We start from the raw sequence: 16,073 nt of genomic DNA, 5'->3' as shown, positions 1-16,073 counted from the left end.
TAAAATATATAACAAATTTGTTAAAATATGTAGTTAATTACATTTTAGTCTTTGTAATGAGTGAACTCATTTTGTATGCATTTAACAAGTATAGCAAATGTTTGCTTTTTTTTTTAGCAAGTACAATAACTTTAATAGCAAATTTTTGTTTGGTGTCCTCCTATTTATATTAAACAGCACATACGGTAGCTTTTTGAAAAATTGATTTAAAAATAAACACAGCTTCTAAGAACATACATCTTCTTCTGTCTAAACTAAGATTAGAGGGTTAAACCAACCCTCAAATGAAAAGCAAGCCCCACCTAATGCAGAACAGTGACCACAGTGCATGAGTTGAATCACCTTTGAATATTACTTTTTGTGCAGGAACAGTAATAATATATTTGTATATGTCAAGCCTGTGAATGCCATCATATTCAGTCTAAATATAAATGAGGCTAATAAAAATAAACACTTTCATTGTAGCACAGAAAAATTAAACACACGCTAGATCCATGTATACATTTACACTGAGGCACATATGCACATGAGGTGTGTGTGCATACAAAAAAGGCAGTTTAGCTGGTTGTTTATACCTTTTTTTTAAAAAAAATAAATATAAAAAAAACTTTTGAAACAGTGCTTAATTACTTACAATCCCTGAAATAGACATTGCCTCTGGTATAGCAACTACTAAACTCTGATTGATTCAGAAATTCAAAACCCAGGCTAACTGAATACAGATGCACAGCTAAGTACCTTTGAACATGTGTGCGTCTGTGTGTGTCCATATGTACTGTAGCACTTGGCACCCTACCAAAAGACTGGCAACCGATTCAATACCAACATTGTCTTTGTGTATAAGGAGGGGTTAAAACCAACCAGTGCATTGCTACAGTTCAGGTTAAGAGAAAACCAATTACAGTGAGACTGGAGTATTATTTTTCTCCAGGTTGCCGCCTTCTAAGCTTCTCTCAGTTCCAACTAGTACGATAAATGCCATTTCAGGGGAGATTTGTTGGATTAACTGGTATGTACAAAATCTTCAGTTTGGATGCTTTTGTGTTTTGCAAATACAAATGCATAATCATATTGGTCGCTTGTCTAATGTAACAACATACTGTACTAAAAAAGTACTAGTCGTATCAAATCATCTCTCTTGTTCAGGGATGATTAGTTTTTCTCTCTGAACTAACTTGGAAAAAAACTGCATTGTTAAAATAATTCTGAAGTTCTTTTGAAACATTTTAAATAATTGTTTGCGTAGGCTAAAACACACAGCCAAGTCAAATGCTTTGCTGATTGCTATATTTCATTATTGCTAACAAATTCTTCAACACACTGTGTTCCAGCAAACTGTGCTTTTTAGAGCGCAGGTTCCCCACTAGTGGGAGCCATTTATCTTTTCATTCCTTGCTTCCTCACATCTTATGTTACTGCAAACCCATTTCTGATACAAAGCCATTATAAAAAAGCAGGATGTGATGAAAATAAAACTAGAACAACAGTTCGGTCATTTGTTACTTTCATAGTATTTTTTTTCTTCCTGTACAAACCCAGCAAGATATTTAATTTACAGTATAACTTTCAGTCTATTTAAAATCCCATTGGAAAATAAATTAATAAACACATTTGTAAAAATATGGCAGGCCGCAAAAATGCTGTTAAAAGATAAAAAAACACAACTCTTTGATTAGAAATAAATAAAAATATAAAAAATAGTTGCACACACTTTTTACATTCACTTTACAAAAACTGAGTGCAAAAGAAGGAAAAAAAGGAATTGTACTGAAATAAATACAATATATTAATTGAGTGCATTGCTGTTAATACAAATAGTCTGTTGTGTTTTCCTTCCTTTTTATGTCAGCTGGGAAAATTAGTGCAATGTTGCAATTGTAAATGCAGCACGGCAACCTACACGCCTTAGCAGTACATGAACTCCTAACAGATCCATCTGGAGTTTACTGCTGTTAAGTAATTTCTGTTGCCCAGCAGCCTTCACATCCTACACATGGATGCCCTTCACTGCCTGTTTGATACTTTCCAGCAGAGCTTTGCATTCCGGGGAATAGTCCCGTTCCAGATTGCTGTACATGTCTGTGAGTGTATTTACATATGCTTCGAAGTTCTGCTCACTGATTGGCCCCTAAATGAAAACAAAACATATTATACCAATTTCAGAAGCCAAAATTAAGGCCTCCTCCCCCCAAAAAGAATGTTAACAGACAATATGCAAAGTGACAATATGTCGGTCCTGTTTGAAAGCGACTGGGGACAGCTGAGGTCAGACGCATGGCAGGCATCCAAGTTACTGATGGGTTTGTTGGAGGTGAAGGGAGTTTAATTTGTTGTGGGAACCACATGCTTGCCCTCTAAGGCCATGTCTTCACTACCCGCCGGATCGGCGGGTAGCAATCGATCTATTGGGGATTGTGAGGCATTTATCTTAGGTGTGCCCTGCTCTTTAATTCTGGCCAAATTCTGTGTGCCTTACTCAAACATGTACTGCCTCAGAGTACAGTGGGACTGTGTGTAAATAAGAGGAGGAGGATTTGGATCTTAATGGGCGTACATTGTTCTTAGCTCCAGAGGCAGTTACAGAACAAAGTACTACGACAATGGTGGGTGGGGATGAAATGGGGTAAAACCTTATGAGCAAAATGCACAATCTGGGTTTTAAGAACAAAATGGGGAGCGTCTGGGTGTGGAGAGAGCGAAGAAAGACAGGTAGAAAGAGAATGCACACACATACTGAGCCAAATCCTTAATGCCCTGGTTCAGCAAGTACTTAACCAGGTGCCTAACTTGAACCAAGTGAGTGGGTTCCACTTACTTCAGTAGGAGTATTAAGCATTTCCTGAATCAGGCTCTCAAACCAAACTTTTATTATCTTCAGTGAAGGGAGTTGGTCAATTCCCAGCCAAATTACAGGGCAGAATCAGTAAACTCCTCGCATGTTTGCAACATTGTGACTGTACAGTAAAATGAATATAGGACTCGATGAGTGCTGTCAGAGATCCAATTGAATAAGACTCTAGAGCCTCATCTCAACGGTAGCAGGAATTGAGAGTGCTCATCACCTTACAGGAGACACTCATTGTTTCACAGGACCAAGATGAAGGCCTAATCTATCCTAGACTATGTTGTAATTCTTTTCCGGCACTGATGCAGTTGTATTGGTGCTAAGAGGTAATTTAGTTGGAATTCAGACATATACAACATTGCATCGTGAAAATTCTTGGATCTGGCTGCACTGCACTTGGTGATGGACATAGTTGGGAGGATGGGGAAAGGTGGATTTCTGCTTCCCTGATCCTCAGCCTGACCAAGTCTGAACCAGCACCTGACATAGCTTAGAGCATATAGGCTCCTGTAAACTAGGACAGTCCCTTAGGGATCCTCCTATGAGTCTGGGATTCCTGAAGTGCAGTGAACAGGGATCTCAAGGAACAGGGATCCAGAGCACAGAGCCACCAAAGGATTCTTCCCTACATCAGGGAAAATTCAGAATGTGACAATCAAACTCATTGCACATAAGAGTATCGATTACAGTTACTTCCAGCCTGAGCTACCCAGAAATGCAAGGTTCCATCCTTAAGGGTACCCATATCCCATTACCAATCCCAGAGACATGCAGTATAGTTTGATTTTAAATAAACTAATGTTTTACACAGAATGGGATTCTATTCCTGGAGGGTAAAGCATGGGCAGTATGTGAATATGGCTCCTCCCACTTGGCCTTTGGCATGATTCTGTTTTGAATGAGAATACACACCAACCACACTGAAACTTGTATAGATGGGCCTTAGGAAAGTGAGGCAAACATTTATTCTTGCATGGATGAAGATTGTCCCATGTTACTGCAGTGCCTCGAAGTCCAGGACACTTTCCCACACCTGAGGACTTAGCTTAACCCTGGATGGGACAGGGACACTCCTTCAGGTTGGGACTAGCATAAAATACGTGCCTTGCATCAAATATTTGCTTTGCATCCTCTTATACCAGGACAGAGTTTGGACTCCACTACCTCTCTATATTTCAAATATTGGAGCTAGTAATATTCCAAACTTCATGCATTTACTGCATCATGCTCGTGTAGAGGGAGAGTAATGAAGCGTGGGGAAACTGATTAAACCCTGGAAGGCAGTCCCATGTGAGATGGAATGGAACCCACATCAGTGATGCACTGAGTGACCACTCTGGCCAAACGTGTAGACAAATGCTCTCAAAGAAGCGGCAATGTTTTTAGCTACAGACTTACCATTTGTGGAAGCTGAATGTCGGCAAGGCTGGTGATGAGGGCTTGGCTTAGGCCAGCTAATTCCTTCAGCAGGCTCTCGTTGTTCTGCTCTATAAGTTTGTTCTCTTCTTCTATTGTTTTCAGATTGCTCTCCATAGATGTGATCTAAAATCACACACACAACAAGACCCTTGGCAGCATTATGATTGGAGGTTGAACCCAAAATGAAAGGTTTCCCTTGGAAGAGGGAGCACAAGACTGTGAAAGCTGCCAATTGAGATCTGAACCTCAGTTATGTTTTTATAAGAGTCGCGCATAACATGGCCACAAGATATTCATAATAGGGGATAAGTCACATTAATTCTGAACCAGTGAACTCTGCTGTTGTTTCACAAGGAAAACTTATTTAAATGAAGCTGTAGACAGTGGGCCTGCTGAGTGAAGAGTGTATTGTGTTGGGAAGATGAGTTCCGAAATGGATTAGAGACCCCAGGTCTCAAGCTGCCAGGGAGGTGGAAGGGTCATTGTGTAGTTGGGAATGGGGAGTGTGGCCTCAGGGTTGGGGGAAGGAAGAAGAAAGCTGATGTTTACATTGCTCTTCTGTTCTCACAGCATCCCTGCTGATTGACTATAATAGCTGCAACACTGGTATTAGCTCTTGTGCTACTTTTCTGCCCTCCCCCTGTGTGGAGGTTAGAGTTCTGAACTGATTGGGAATAGAAATAGGCCAGAGAGTGGAGACAATAAGAAATGAAATATACCGGGGAGGAAATTGAGAAGTTGTGTATGGAACAAATATGATTGTGCAGTCGATCTCTAGACAGACAGATGAAAATATAATTTTTGAAGAACCAACACTGAGGTTAGCAAAATGACATCCTTTTCTGGAGAATAACTAACAAGAATGAGAGAGCTTGGAATGTACACATTTGTGAAAGTTTGCATGCAAAAAACTGTGCTGAAAAGCTCAAGCTAGAGATGCTGGGTCCTGATTCTCCACAGCCTAACATCTTGTATAGTAATTTATATCTGTGCAAAGTGTGTGAAAGTGCAGCATAAATCACCACAACCCCTGCTCTTGAGTGTCTTGATACAATCACAACTGTTGGCCAGGTCAATTTAAGAAGTGACGGGCCAAAGACAAGCAGGGGATGTGCGGATTCAGCAAGTCTCTAGTTCAGGCTATAATGCAGGTGATTCACCAATAATAAATACCACACAATTGTAATTTGAGGCCACTATAAACTATATTGAACTTGTTTGGGATGAAGTTGGATTCATTCTTATTTTTCAGGTCTATTACCCTTCAGGAAGTTCCACCTAGAATCCTAATGCTCCTAACATTCTGAGACAAGTTTCACCAGGTGAAATAGAATTGAGTATATATGTCACCCTGTGTATTTACATACTCAGCTCAACCTGAACTGTGGACCTGCAACCAGCACCTTCACCATAAACTCACTCATATACATATAATAAAAAATGGAAAAAGATCAAGAGATCTGTGCCTTTGCAATAGCTCTTACCCTACCTAATGCACTGCACAGGTTAGCAAATGCAGCCGCTGTCTGCTATCTACTGTGCAGAAGCAAAATTCAGACTATTTAAAATAAAATATTCATTAGCTGAATATGGTGACCAGAACTAGGGAAAACTGTAAATAATAATAATAATAAATATCTACTCTCAGTAGTAGTTAGAGTGTGTTAATAAGAATTCACAGTCTTGTGACCTAATGGCTTCATTATATTACTATGAAGCCTCCTTACATGGGTTCTTAAAATGCCCACAGGATATCATATGCAGGCGTGTGGTTAACAAAAGAAAGTACACATTTTATACAGTAAATATGATTTCCTTGTTTGCTAAGATTAGTTCCCAAAATGCTTAGTTCCTTTTATTCACCCTGCAAGTCTTTTCTACTAATACGCAGGCGTTCACTGTTAAATGGAAAAGCTTGTCAAAAATTATTTAAAGCCACAATGCAATGGCATGTGTGTAGATGAGAAAAAGGATACATAAGCTTAAAAATAACATTACATATGTACATTAGAACTGATTGAATTGTTTGCTTTGTTGTTATACCTGGGTTTGAAGTTTCATCATGTCAGCTTCAATTTTAAGATTGGATTCATTCAGTTCTTTTATTTCCTCATCCAAGTGTCTGATTTCCTCATCACTCTCGATACCTGCAAAAAGGTGAATGGACCAAAGACAGATTTAAATGTGAACATGTGAAAAGAAGTAATATTCTGTGGGTACCTGTGCATTGAACTGTGTAGCACAAAAAAACATGCTTTCAGATTAAACTGGGGATCTTTAAATGGGTTTTTACTGATGATGTTTGTCAAAACTGCACCCTGTGTTGAAGCGTCTTTGAAAGCAGGAAGAGAGATCAAGGGTCAAAGGGTAATTTGAGTTTCACTGACCTACTGTATTTCCCTGTCAGAGTGGGTCCCCCCACTGTTCAGTAAAACAATCAACCACAGCAGGGAGAGAGATGTGAGAGGGAAAGAGGATCTGTGGGCATTGAGAGAGGAAAATCCAAAACACAATCTTTAAAAACAATAATGCAGGGTATGTTGTGATTTTGGTGGAGATTTTTAGATGTAGCAGAAAAGTAAGAGCAGTCCCTCTCCCCCGCCTCCTCCAGGGGGATCAGATCCTCATAACTCCATTGGCTTCAATAGAGCTATGGCGATTGACACCAGCTGAAGATCTACCCTGGTCCTGCAAGGAGCTCTGTATGGGCTGACTGATAGAGAAGGATCAGGGCTTTAGTTTGCTGTGATACATAGTGTGGTTTAAAGTACTGTGAGAGGGAAATTGTAGAGAGGCCAAAAGAGGCAAAAGGAGAAAAAGCAGCACTCACTCTTCACACCTACCAGCTGAAAAAGAACAACCCACCCAAGCCTCAATAAAAGCCTGATCCTGAGATGTACTGAGCATCCACCACCCCCAGTGATGAACGTTTTCCCCTCACTCAGTATCACTCTGGGTCTTATTCTGCTTGCAGATTAATTATTTTTATTTCCATAGCACCTACAGGCCGCTAAGCTCAGCACCCTATTGGGTTGGGCATATTACAAGCACACAGTAAGAGACGGTCCCTGTCCTGTAGACCTTACAGTCTAAATAGACAATATGGACAAAGGGTGGGGAACAGAGAGAAGTGAATTCACTTACCCAAGGGTAAAGAATACCACAGAAGTCTCCTGAATCCTGTCCCTGGGCCCTACCCACAGGAAACAGAATCAAGTTCCCTATAGCTATTTGACAGATGTTCCATTCTATTTAATGTGGGGAGAACTGTCAAAGTATTGCACGGAGACTGAGCAATACAATATGAAGTTAATGGGAACGAGGTAGCTAAACTCTGCTTTACACATGTATCCCTCTGGGGGTTTGTTTGAAAATCTTTATTTAACTGAGGTAACTCCTGCTGGTTTATGAATAACACAGAAAAAGACAAATCCCAAACCTGAATCAGACTTAGCTGTGTAGTTGTGTACCCCACATGTTATGGTCCATGGATGTAAATGATGTGTGAATGACATGTATCTTCTGTGAAGAAATGTTGTTACTGCTTTTAAAGAAAGAGAACGTAAAGGCATTTATACCCATTTTCAGACCCCTTTACATGGTCAGTGTAGTGTAAAGAGGCAACGTGTAAATGAGAATCGGGTCCCTAGCAGCTGTATAAATGTAATCATCATTTGCATGTCTCCTTACCCCCACTTGCTTTAAGCTTGATAGTCATTAGTTCTTCTGAGATTTTGCCCTTTTTTATGGCTTGTGCATTCAGAGGACACCCTGACAAGCTAGAAAAGATAGAAAAAATGCTGTGACCCATGTGAAAATGGAAGCAATCCTTTCATAGCAATATTACAGTGCTCATGTTCAGACCTCTATTCCTAAGGTCATGTCAGCAGCTCCATTATAACCTTGTTACAGGGAATAAAATAATTCACAAAGAGCAATTTTAGCTGTAAAAAATAAATTCTGGCTTGAAAACTGGCACCGAAGTCTCAGCCTCGAAGCAAACTATTTTTACAGACATTTCAAACAAATGAAAATAGCAGTGGGAGCTACTCTAAGGTTATGTGAATGTGATATTTACAGAAATCTTGAGGTCATATTGTCCCATCAATTTTTAAGCAAAACTTTCCATTGTGTTTATTGACGAATTATGCTTCAGAAAAAAGGAGGCAGTAGCATCCCTTTGAATGCTGAGTTTACCAACTAAAAAAAAAAAAAAAATCTGACATGAAGATTTTCACTGTGCCTAACTATAGTATCATTTTGATGATGCATAATAATGACCAATATGATGATAACTCTGGATTCATACTATAGGCTGCAATAGCTTTTTAAAAAGATTTTATTATATATACACCTCTACCCCGATATAACGCGACACAATATAACATGAATTTGGATATAATGCAGTAAAGCAGTGCTCCGGGGGGGGGGGGGGGGGGGGGTGGAGCCGCGAACTCCGGTAGATCAAAGCAAGTTCGATATAATGCAGTTTCATCTATAATATGGTAAGATTTTTTGGCTCCCAAGGACAGCGTTATATCGAGGTAAAGGTGTAGTCACTTTGCTTTTTGATGACTGTCAGAGCTATTTGCTATTTCAAATCTTACAATTTTGCACCAGTGGGACAAAGCCATGGTTTTACTTAGCTTGTGAAAAATAAGAGTTCTAATGAAAGTGGTGTTTCCACACAGGGAGCAATGAGGGCTTCTAAGATTTGAAGAATAGACCACTATTTCTTTGTCTTGAGCAGACTACTGGCCAGAAAGATGTCCCAATGCTAGCAGGCCACCAGAAACTTGTTCAGTCTTCTCTACACTGGGAAAATGCATCATCTTACAAATCATGTTAACTAGTGAAGTTCTTAAGATTTTTTTTTCTCCTTGTAATGTCTTCAGGGCTGGATCTAGAAAGCACAGGTCTCATGTAAGTTTTCTCCTGCATGGGGATGGCTGGTAAGAATTTTGCAATTTGTGTAATAACAAAAATAATGCAATTGTTGCTTTTGCAAAACCTTGTGGTGAAATTTCAATAACATTTTGGATTACCTACTAAAGATACACAATCAATACTGGTAATTTCAAATATGTCTAGCTACCTTCTTGTACCAAAAACCTGTAATCAGACTCAGGAAATCTAGAAAGATCTGTGAAAGTCATTGTCTCCTGGGCAATGTTAAAAACAGTTCTAATCTCATGCAAACTCTCAAGTTATTCAGCCTCCTATCACCTCAACTGCTATATAAACTCTTTATAAGAATTCAGCATAATTTAATTAGATTACAGCTTTATTTTTTTAAAAGCAACACTACAGTGGATTGTCAAGAAAAAACAACAAACAAGAGAGAAAACACAAAATTATACCTTCTGTGGGTGACAAAAACATTATTTACATGACCCAGCCCGTTGCAGCCTGGCAAAGGACAGTGTGGCAGCTCTTGTTTGTTCAGTTTCCAGGATAATGAAGACCCATTGAGAGGACTCTCCTTCTGTCTCTTGGCAGCCAAAGGACAACCAGAAGCAGTGCGATGAGAAGTGTATTTACCTGATATGTGACCTTGGCCATCACAGCCTATCACTGGACATCTACAGAAACACAGCAAAAGAATCCTTATATTTACTCAAGAGAACAGAAGACAATAGTCTAACAATAACCATCTAAGAAAAGGAGTCTAAGTAGCTACTACGCTGTCTGTGCAACTGTATTATGGCTTGAGGGTGGTGAAGTACTGGAATGCGTTACCTAGGGAGGTGGTGGAGTCTCCTTCCTTGAAGGTTTTTAAGGCCCGGCTTGACAAAGCCCTGGCTGGGATGATTTAGTTGGGAATTGGTCCTGCTTTGAGCAGGGGGTTGGACTAGATGACCTCCTGAGGTCCCTTCCAACCCTGATATTCTATGATTCTATGATTGATCCCGAGAAGCACCTGAATGTCCCACTGACGTTCGTGAGAATGAGGGGTGTTTGGCAAATCTCAGGATTAGGCATTTCTAATACAGCTGTATGCCTTAACCACTTCAGCATTGACATCATATAAAACTATGTCAAAGAGAAAAAAATTGTTATCAGAGGGGGGAAAAGAATCACATTTTAACGGGTTTGTGAAGAGGCAACATTTTTTGTTCTTTATTCCAATTTTTGGCAAAAAACAAAAGGTGGTTTTCTGCAGGTGGAAAACTGTTATTTTCCAAATATATTCCAAATACTTGCCAAGGTGAAACCTGATAGTTTTGCAGAGCTCTGTCAGCATTAATGAGAACATGCCTAGGGCCTTTCATATGACATACCAGACGTCTGAAAGACAATCACTAATTGAAATACTAAATAGTAAGAGCAGCACAGGAAATAACTAAGTCCTTTGTTGTAAATGAACTGGTCCTACATGCCTTGGCAGCTGATTGTTTATTTATTTATTTTCACAGAACATATATTCGAGTTAGCAATAAAGTTGATTTATGTAGAGTTATCAGTTCTTGCCTTAATTAAAATTTTACCCCAGTACAGAAGAGGGATGGCATAAAGCCTATATACCACCTCTATCCCCATAATCCACATTTTCAGGGCTTAATGTGTGACTTGTGGTAGCTCTTTGCATAGAGATGGATTTCACCCTTTGTGTCTCCAAGTGTGATACATGAGATTTTGGTGAATGTTTGCAAGAATTTTTTAATTGGATCCAGGCTTAAATTTCACCACTGCTACAGTTTATTGCAGCAAATATAGCAAGATTTTGCCACAGTCTGAAATGTTGTGAATTTTAGACTGTGAATTTTCCTAAATTTTGCCACACTTTGTGTCAGATAGGACTGGAATGAAATGTTCCACCAGTTTCACTAGTTGTGGAAATATCCTTTATCTTAGCTTTAACAGTAGGACACACCCATGTACGTCTAAGAATAACTTGCACATTTCTTGGGATATACCAAGCACCATCTTGTTCTCCCTTTTGGCTGATAAACTCTTGCTTCTGCACTTACTTAAGTTCAGGGTCTTCTTTTTCTTCCTTGGTAGGAGTAACTTTGACACCACCTTTCCTGGCACGAGGGCAACCAGACAAGCTGAAAGAAGTACACAAAAGAAAAACAATTTTGTTCCGCTGACACGTTCCACGATTTCCCACAGCTTCACTCCCAAACAACTGAATGATTCTTACCTTCTGTGTGAAGCATAATTTCCAGTCACATGACCAGAGCCATCACAACCAGGTGTGGGACACCTAATATAATGCACAGAGCAAAAGAGATGACTTTTTAAAAAGGAACAGATAAATTTGTCTTCAGTGGAAGAAACAGCAGTGGCGCTTTTGCTGAACAAACACAACTAGCTCTTGCTGATATTTTTTTCCAGTAGGCAAACTGCTTTCATGTTTTCTTCTATCATTGTTTTTTTAATAGGGAACTTGAAATATATTGTATAATACAGCACTGCAGATTTGAACAATATATGTTAATGTTTTCATAGCAAAATATTTCTTTTCTTATGAAGGAGCAACTGTGGAAAAACAAACATGTAGCTTTTTATTTGTTGACTTCTCTGTGAAATAACTGTTATGTGTTTATTTGATGTCAGACTTACAATGATCAGCACATTTTCAATATAATCTCCATTTTATAGAAGGGGAAATTGAGGCTGAGAAGTTATGTCACTAAAGGTCACAGAGAAAATCAACATCATAGCCAGGAGAAGAACTCAGGAGTTTCTGTTTTTTAGCTCTGTACACAGAAAGGAGACCACATCTGTTTTACATAGGATCTAACTGGGTATTTTATTTGGCAAGTGGGCCTTGATTTTATTTTAGAGTTCAGGGGCTTTTCTGCATGCAGCAAACAGAAGCTTTCAAATTTGAAAGTTTAGTAACAATATATTTCAGCATCCTAATGGAAGGAATAAACCTGTATCTTACTGTTATGACCATACTTTCTCACTGGTGCTCAGATTGAATAGACATGTTGGCTGTGCCAGTGCATGTGGGGCAAAAATCTGTCTGGGGATTGGTCCTGCTTTGAGCAGGGGGTTGGACTACTGATATTCTATGATTCTAAAGTCTACTAAAGTTAATAAGAGCCTTTTCATTGACTACAATGGGCTTTGGATCAGGCACTTGCTGGTTGAGTGGCAGATATTTAGGTTCAAAATGAACCTTGTACATATTTGAAGAGATTTTCTCTTTTGCCGTAAGTGTTCCTTTTAAAAATTCAGAAAGAAGAAACACACCTAGGTGTACAAAGCAGCACTAACAGCACAAGGAAAACATTTACCTTCAGATGCTGTGCCAGGTATTTGTGCATTTTTGTACAGTTTTGAGCACTAAAGCTAAGCCTCCCCAAGGGCCTTTGAACACTATGTTTTTTCCAGAGTATCAGAATTACAGAAACATCTGTGCCAAGTAACCTTGTACTGATCCACTATGGAAATTCACATTGTTCAATAACCCTCTACACGTCTCAACATCTTACCCGTGGTGGAAGCATTGTGGTTGGGTGATCTAAGTACAGGCTTACTGGGATACTGTATTAAACACCTAAATATACAGTTGTAAACTCTCTTTTAAAGGTACAGTTGCACCTTTTAGAAGTGTATTATTCTAGTTTTTTACTGCATCAATATTTAAACCATGATAGTTGGGGGGATCAAGTGGGTTTAAAGAAATGATAAAGAACTAACTAATATTGGTAATTAATCACAGGAATGACTGATCAAGGGACGTAGTGGATTTTCCATCACTTGAACTTTATAAAATAAGACTGGCTGCCTTTCTAAAAGATATGCTATAGCTCAAACAGAAATTATAGGCTTGATGCAGAAATTACTGGGTGAAATTCCATGGCTGTGTTATGTGGAAAATTAAGCTAGATGATCATAATGGTTCCTTCTGGCTTTAAATTTTGGGAACCTTTATCATCTCAGGCACCAGGTAAGGTATTCTGTACTAGTCCTTTTCTGTAGAAATCTGTGTACCAATAAGCCTCTAATTTTAAGTGTCTTCAATCTGACTAAAGTAACCACTTTTAAAATCTGTCCTTCACTGCAAACTGTAGATTAGCTGAAAATCAGAAAAGGTATCTTGCTGGCTTAGTGAGTCAAAATAGAAGGCAAAAGTTTAACTTGATTATTACAAATTGAATGTGAACATTATTGTAAAATATATGCATCTGTTCTTTTTGATGCCATATATATCTGTATAACTATGTGAAATAAAACTAGGACGATGGTCACTGGGGGCTTGATCCTGCAAATCCTTGTGCATCTAAGGATATAGCTACATTGCAATCAGCATTTGCAGTGTACACACACCATGGGTTTTTTTTACTCATGTAGTCCCTGTGAACTAAAAGGAAATACTGATGTGAGTATAGCTACGCAGTTGCAGAAATGTTTTCAGGATCTGGGTTTAGGGTTTCTTTTCTCCTTCCTTCTTCATATATTTTTTCTAGACAATGCTGTAGAAAAATATACCTTTTTTAAAATGGGATTTTATTTAAAATTGGATAGAGCGAAATTAGTTTTTGCTCAAACCTGAAACTGGATGATCTATGTGTAGCAAATAATTTTAGTGGACCCTTTTTTCTCTTTTCAAATGGTCTGGGAACAAATTTTGAGTTTTACTATTTTGCTGGTCATCTGAAATTCGACGCTGAACACTTCATGAAACCTATTTCTGCTTATGGGCTGTTCGTGAACTTTGCCTATAGCTTCCATGACTCACTCGTTATTCATAGCATGTGGTTAGTAACTCAGGTCACATGTTGTTGCTTCTCTTTCCTTATTACACAACTGAAACTTTATAAGCTTTAGTTAAACAGTATCTATGTGGGTATGCAAATGTCACTGTTCACATGTGACTATGTGGGTTTGCATGCAGAGCAGCCATTTATTTTGTTTGTGGGAACACCCATTCAGCTCTGAGTTCATGGAAAGCAAGTAAAAGCGCTGAATCAGCGACTGATTTAGAAATTGGCACCATTTTCACAAATCTTTGTTCTGTCACTCTTTCCACAGCTTTATTCAAACCAAATGCTGGGGAGGTGAGTTCAGCAGACCCCAAGGTTGAAATCTCATGCCACTGTGTCAGCACCTCAGTAATGACTATGCTCTAAGAAAAGTTTTTACCTCTTGCCCACATAGCTGGCCTTTTCCTACTGCCTTTGCTCTGTCCCTAGAGAGCAGGCTTTCCTTGGCTAGAGTCACACAACATATTTTTTACAATGCAGGGCAGCACCTGAATATCATGACTGGAAACGGCTTTGTTTTATTTTAGGAAGTTGACAAACTTTCTAGCTAAACCCTGAACTTAAAACCTGGATTTGGCCACCTGTACTTGAAACGCCATTAAAGCAGTGTAAACGTACCATCATCAGAACTTACTTTCCTCCATTTGGACTGAGGGTGACTCTAAATATGGGCAGGGTGTACAGGCCCACAAACCCCCACTACGTTCTAAGCCATATATGGCAGGACCCCATTTACTGATGCAAAGAGAAAAGAGGGCTGGCAAACCTGTCAAAAGCTACATCTACACTACAGGCAGGGGACTCACACCTGTAGCTTGCAGCGTAGATGTAGCTAAAAAGCACCAACCATCCTTTTACTTCACTCCCTTCTGTTGACAAAAGCCGTCCATTAACTAGGTGATTGGCTGCCAATCCCTCTCCCGACTCCCATGGCCAGCTGTGCAGATTACTGAGGTCTGCTTAAGGCCCTGTACATCTGCCTATCTACTGGGGCCTGCAAAACCCTTTTGTGTCATTTCATGGTGAGAAATATGCAACACTGATTCATATGATTTGACGGCTGCCTCAGTGACATTAAGCTGAGGGTATATCTAGTGCTGGAGGATGAAGACTGAAGATTTGCAGGCTTGGCTTGTTTTGGTTTTCAAATGTCTGAATACTTATCCTAACCTCTTTGATCTAGAAATCAGACGGGGTATTTTGTGAGATCAGATTCTTTGTAAGACTTCGATACTTCCTGGCTCCAGCTGGTTCAGAAATACCATCAGAACAGCCTCTCTTTCAACGTTCGGAGTATCTGCACCAGGTTTGGGGAAGTGTATGGATATGAAGAGGTGCAAAAACATGAAAAACAAAGAAAAGTGAGCCCAACTTTTCTTAAAGGCTTTGGTTTCAATTTGTTTTCACGTTTGGGACAAGGGGTTGAACTGGCTTTTATTTTACAAAGATCAATTCTCTTACCTATTAAATAGCTGCATTTGTTTGGGAAACATGCCAATATGAGATAAACAGCAATCACCAAACCAAAGCCTTTTTTTCTATTGTCATTACTTACTTAAGCTCTTGAGAGTTGGCAGCCATAAGGGATTTTAATGTCTTGTCGGCTAATGGGCACCCGGAAACACTAAGGAAAACAGATGTGAAACATGTTTTCTTCAATATGCTAAAACAGAAAATGATTTTTCTAGAATAGCATTAACTATTTATTATGGAATAGAAACAGTCTCCCCCCCCCCCCAAAAAAAAAACCCAAACCCACGCTTGCTGTTGGCAAATGAGAGCTAGATAATACAGGGTAGTCATTCTTTAGATCAGAGCAGGTTACTTGCTCGGAGCCAGGTTCTCTCTGGTCCCAAAGCAGTTATGTATGGAGCTGGTTAGACTACAAAGAGCTTTCCCACTCTTTTGTGTTGCCAGCATAAAGAGCTGTAGTCCATATTGTTGGGGAAAGGTAAGGACTGCTTCCTCCATACATCCAAAGGGAACGGCAGGAGATGGGACCATTGTCCCAGCTCAGAGAGGAAATAAGGGGCAGCACACAAAAAGCATTTGCAAATTTGAGAACTTCAAAGCCATCTGTACTA

General features: G+C 39.3%; 1 protein-coding gene across 2 annotated transcripts in view; it reads right to left on the bottom strand.

The window, feature by feature from the left end:
* Positions 1-1,491: 1,491 nt before the first annotated feature.
* The window catches only part of ST18 (ST18 C2H2C-type zinc finger transcription factor), an 85,324-nt gene continuing 70,742 nt past the window's right edge, over positions 1,492-16,073 (bottom strand). For both annotated transcript variants that reach the window (XM_054017120.1, XM_054017121.1), the window contains 8 exons: positions 15,545-15,613; positions 11,412-11,474; positions 11,236-11,316; positions 9,625-9,846; positions 7,955-8,043; positions 6,308-6,411; positions 4,244-4,387; positions 1,492-2,128 (listed from right to left, as the gene is read on the bottom strand). In XM_054017120.1, coding sequence (XP_053873095.1) covers positions 1,988-2,128; positions 4,244-4,387; positions 6,308-6,411; positions 7,955-8,043; positions 9,625-9,846; positions 11,236-11,316; positions 11,412-11,474; positions 15,545-15,613 — 913 coding nt within the window. In that variant the 3' untranslated portion in view covers positions 1,492-1,987. The remainder of the gene's footprint in view (positions 2,129-4,243; positions 4,388-6,307; positions 6,412-7,954; positions 8,044-9,624; positions 9,847-11,235; positions 11,317-11,411; positions 11,475-15,544; positions 15,614-16,073) is intronic.

This window comes from Malaclemys terrapin, chromosome 2, assembly GCF_027887155.1.
Source record: "Malaclemys terrapin pileata isolate rMalTer1 chromosome 2, rMalTer1.hap1, whole genome shotgun sequence".
Classification (NCBI taxonomy): domain Eukaryota; kingdom Metazoa; phylum Chordata; order Testudines; family Emydidae; genus Malaclemys; species Malaclemys terrapin.
Note: the sequence above shows the minus strand (reverse complement) of the source record. Positions and strands in the feature narration are given on the sequence as shown.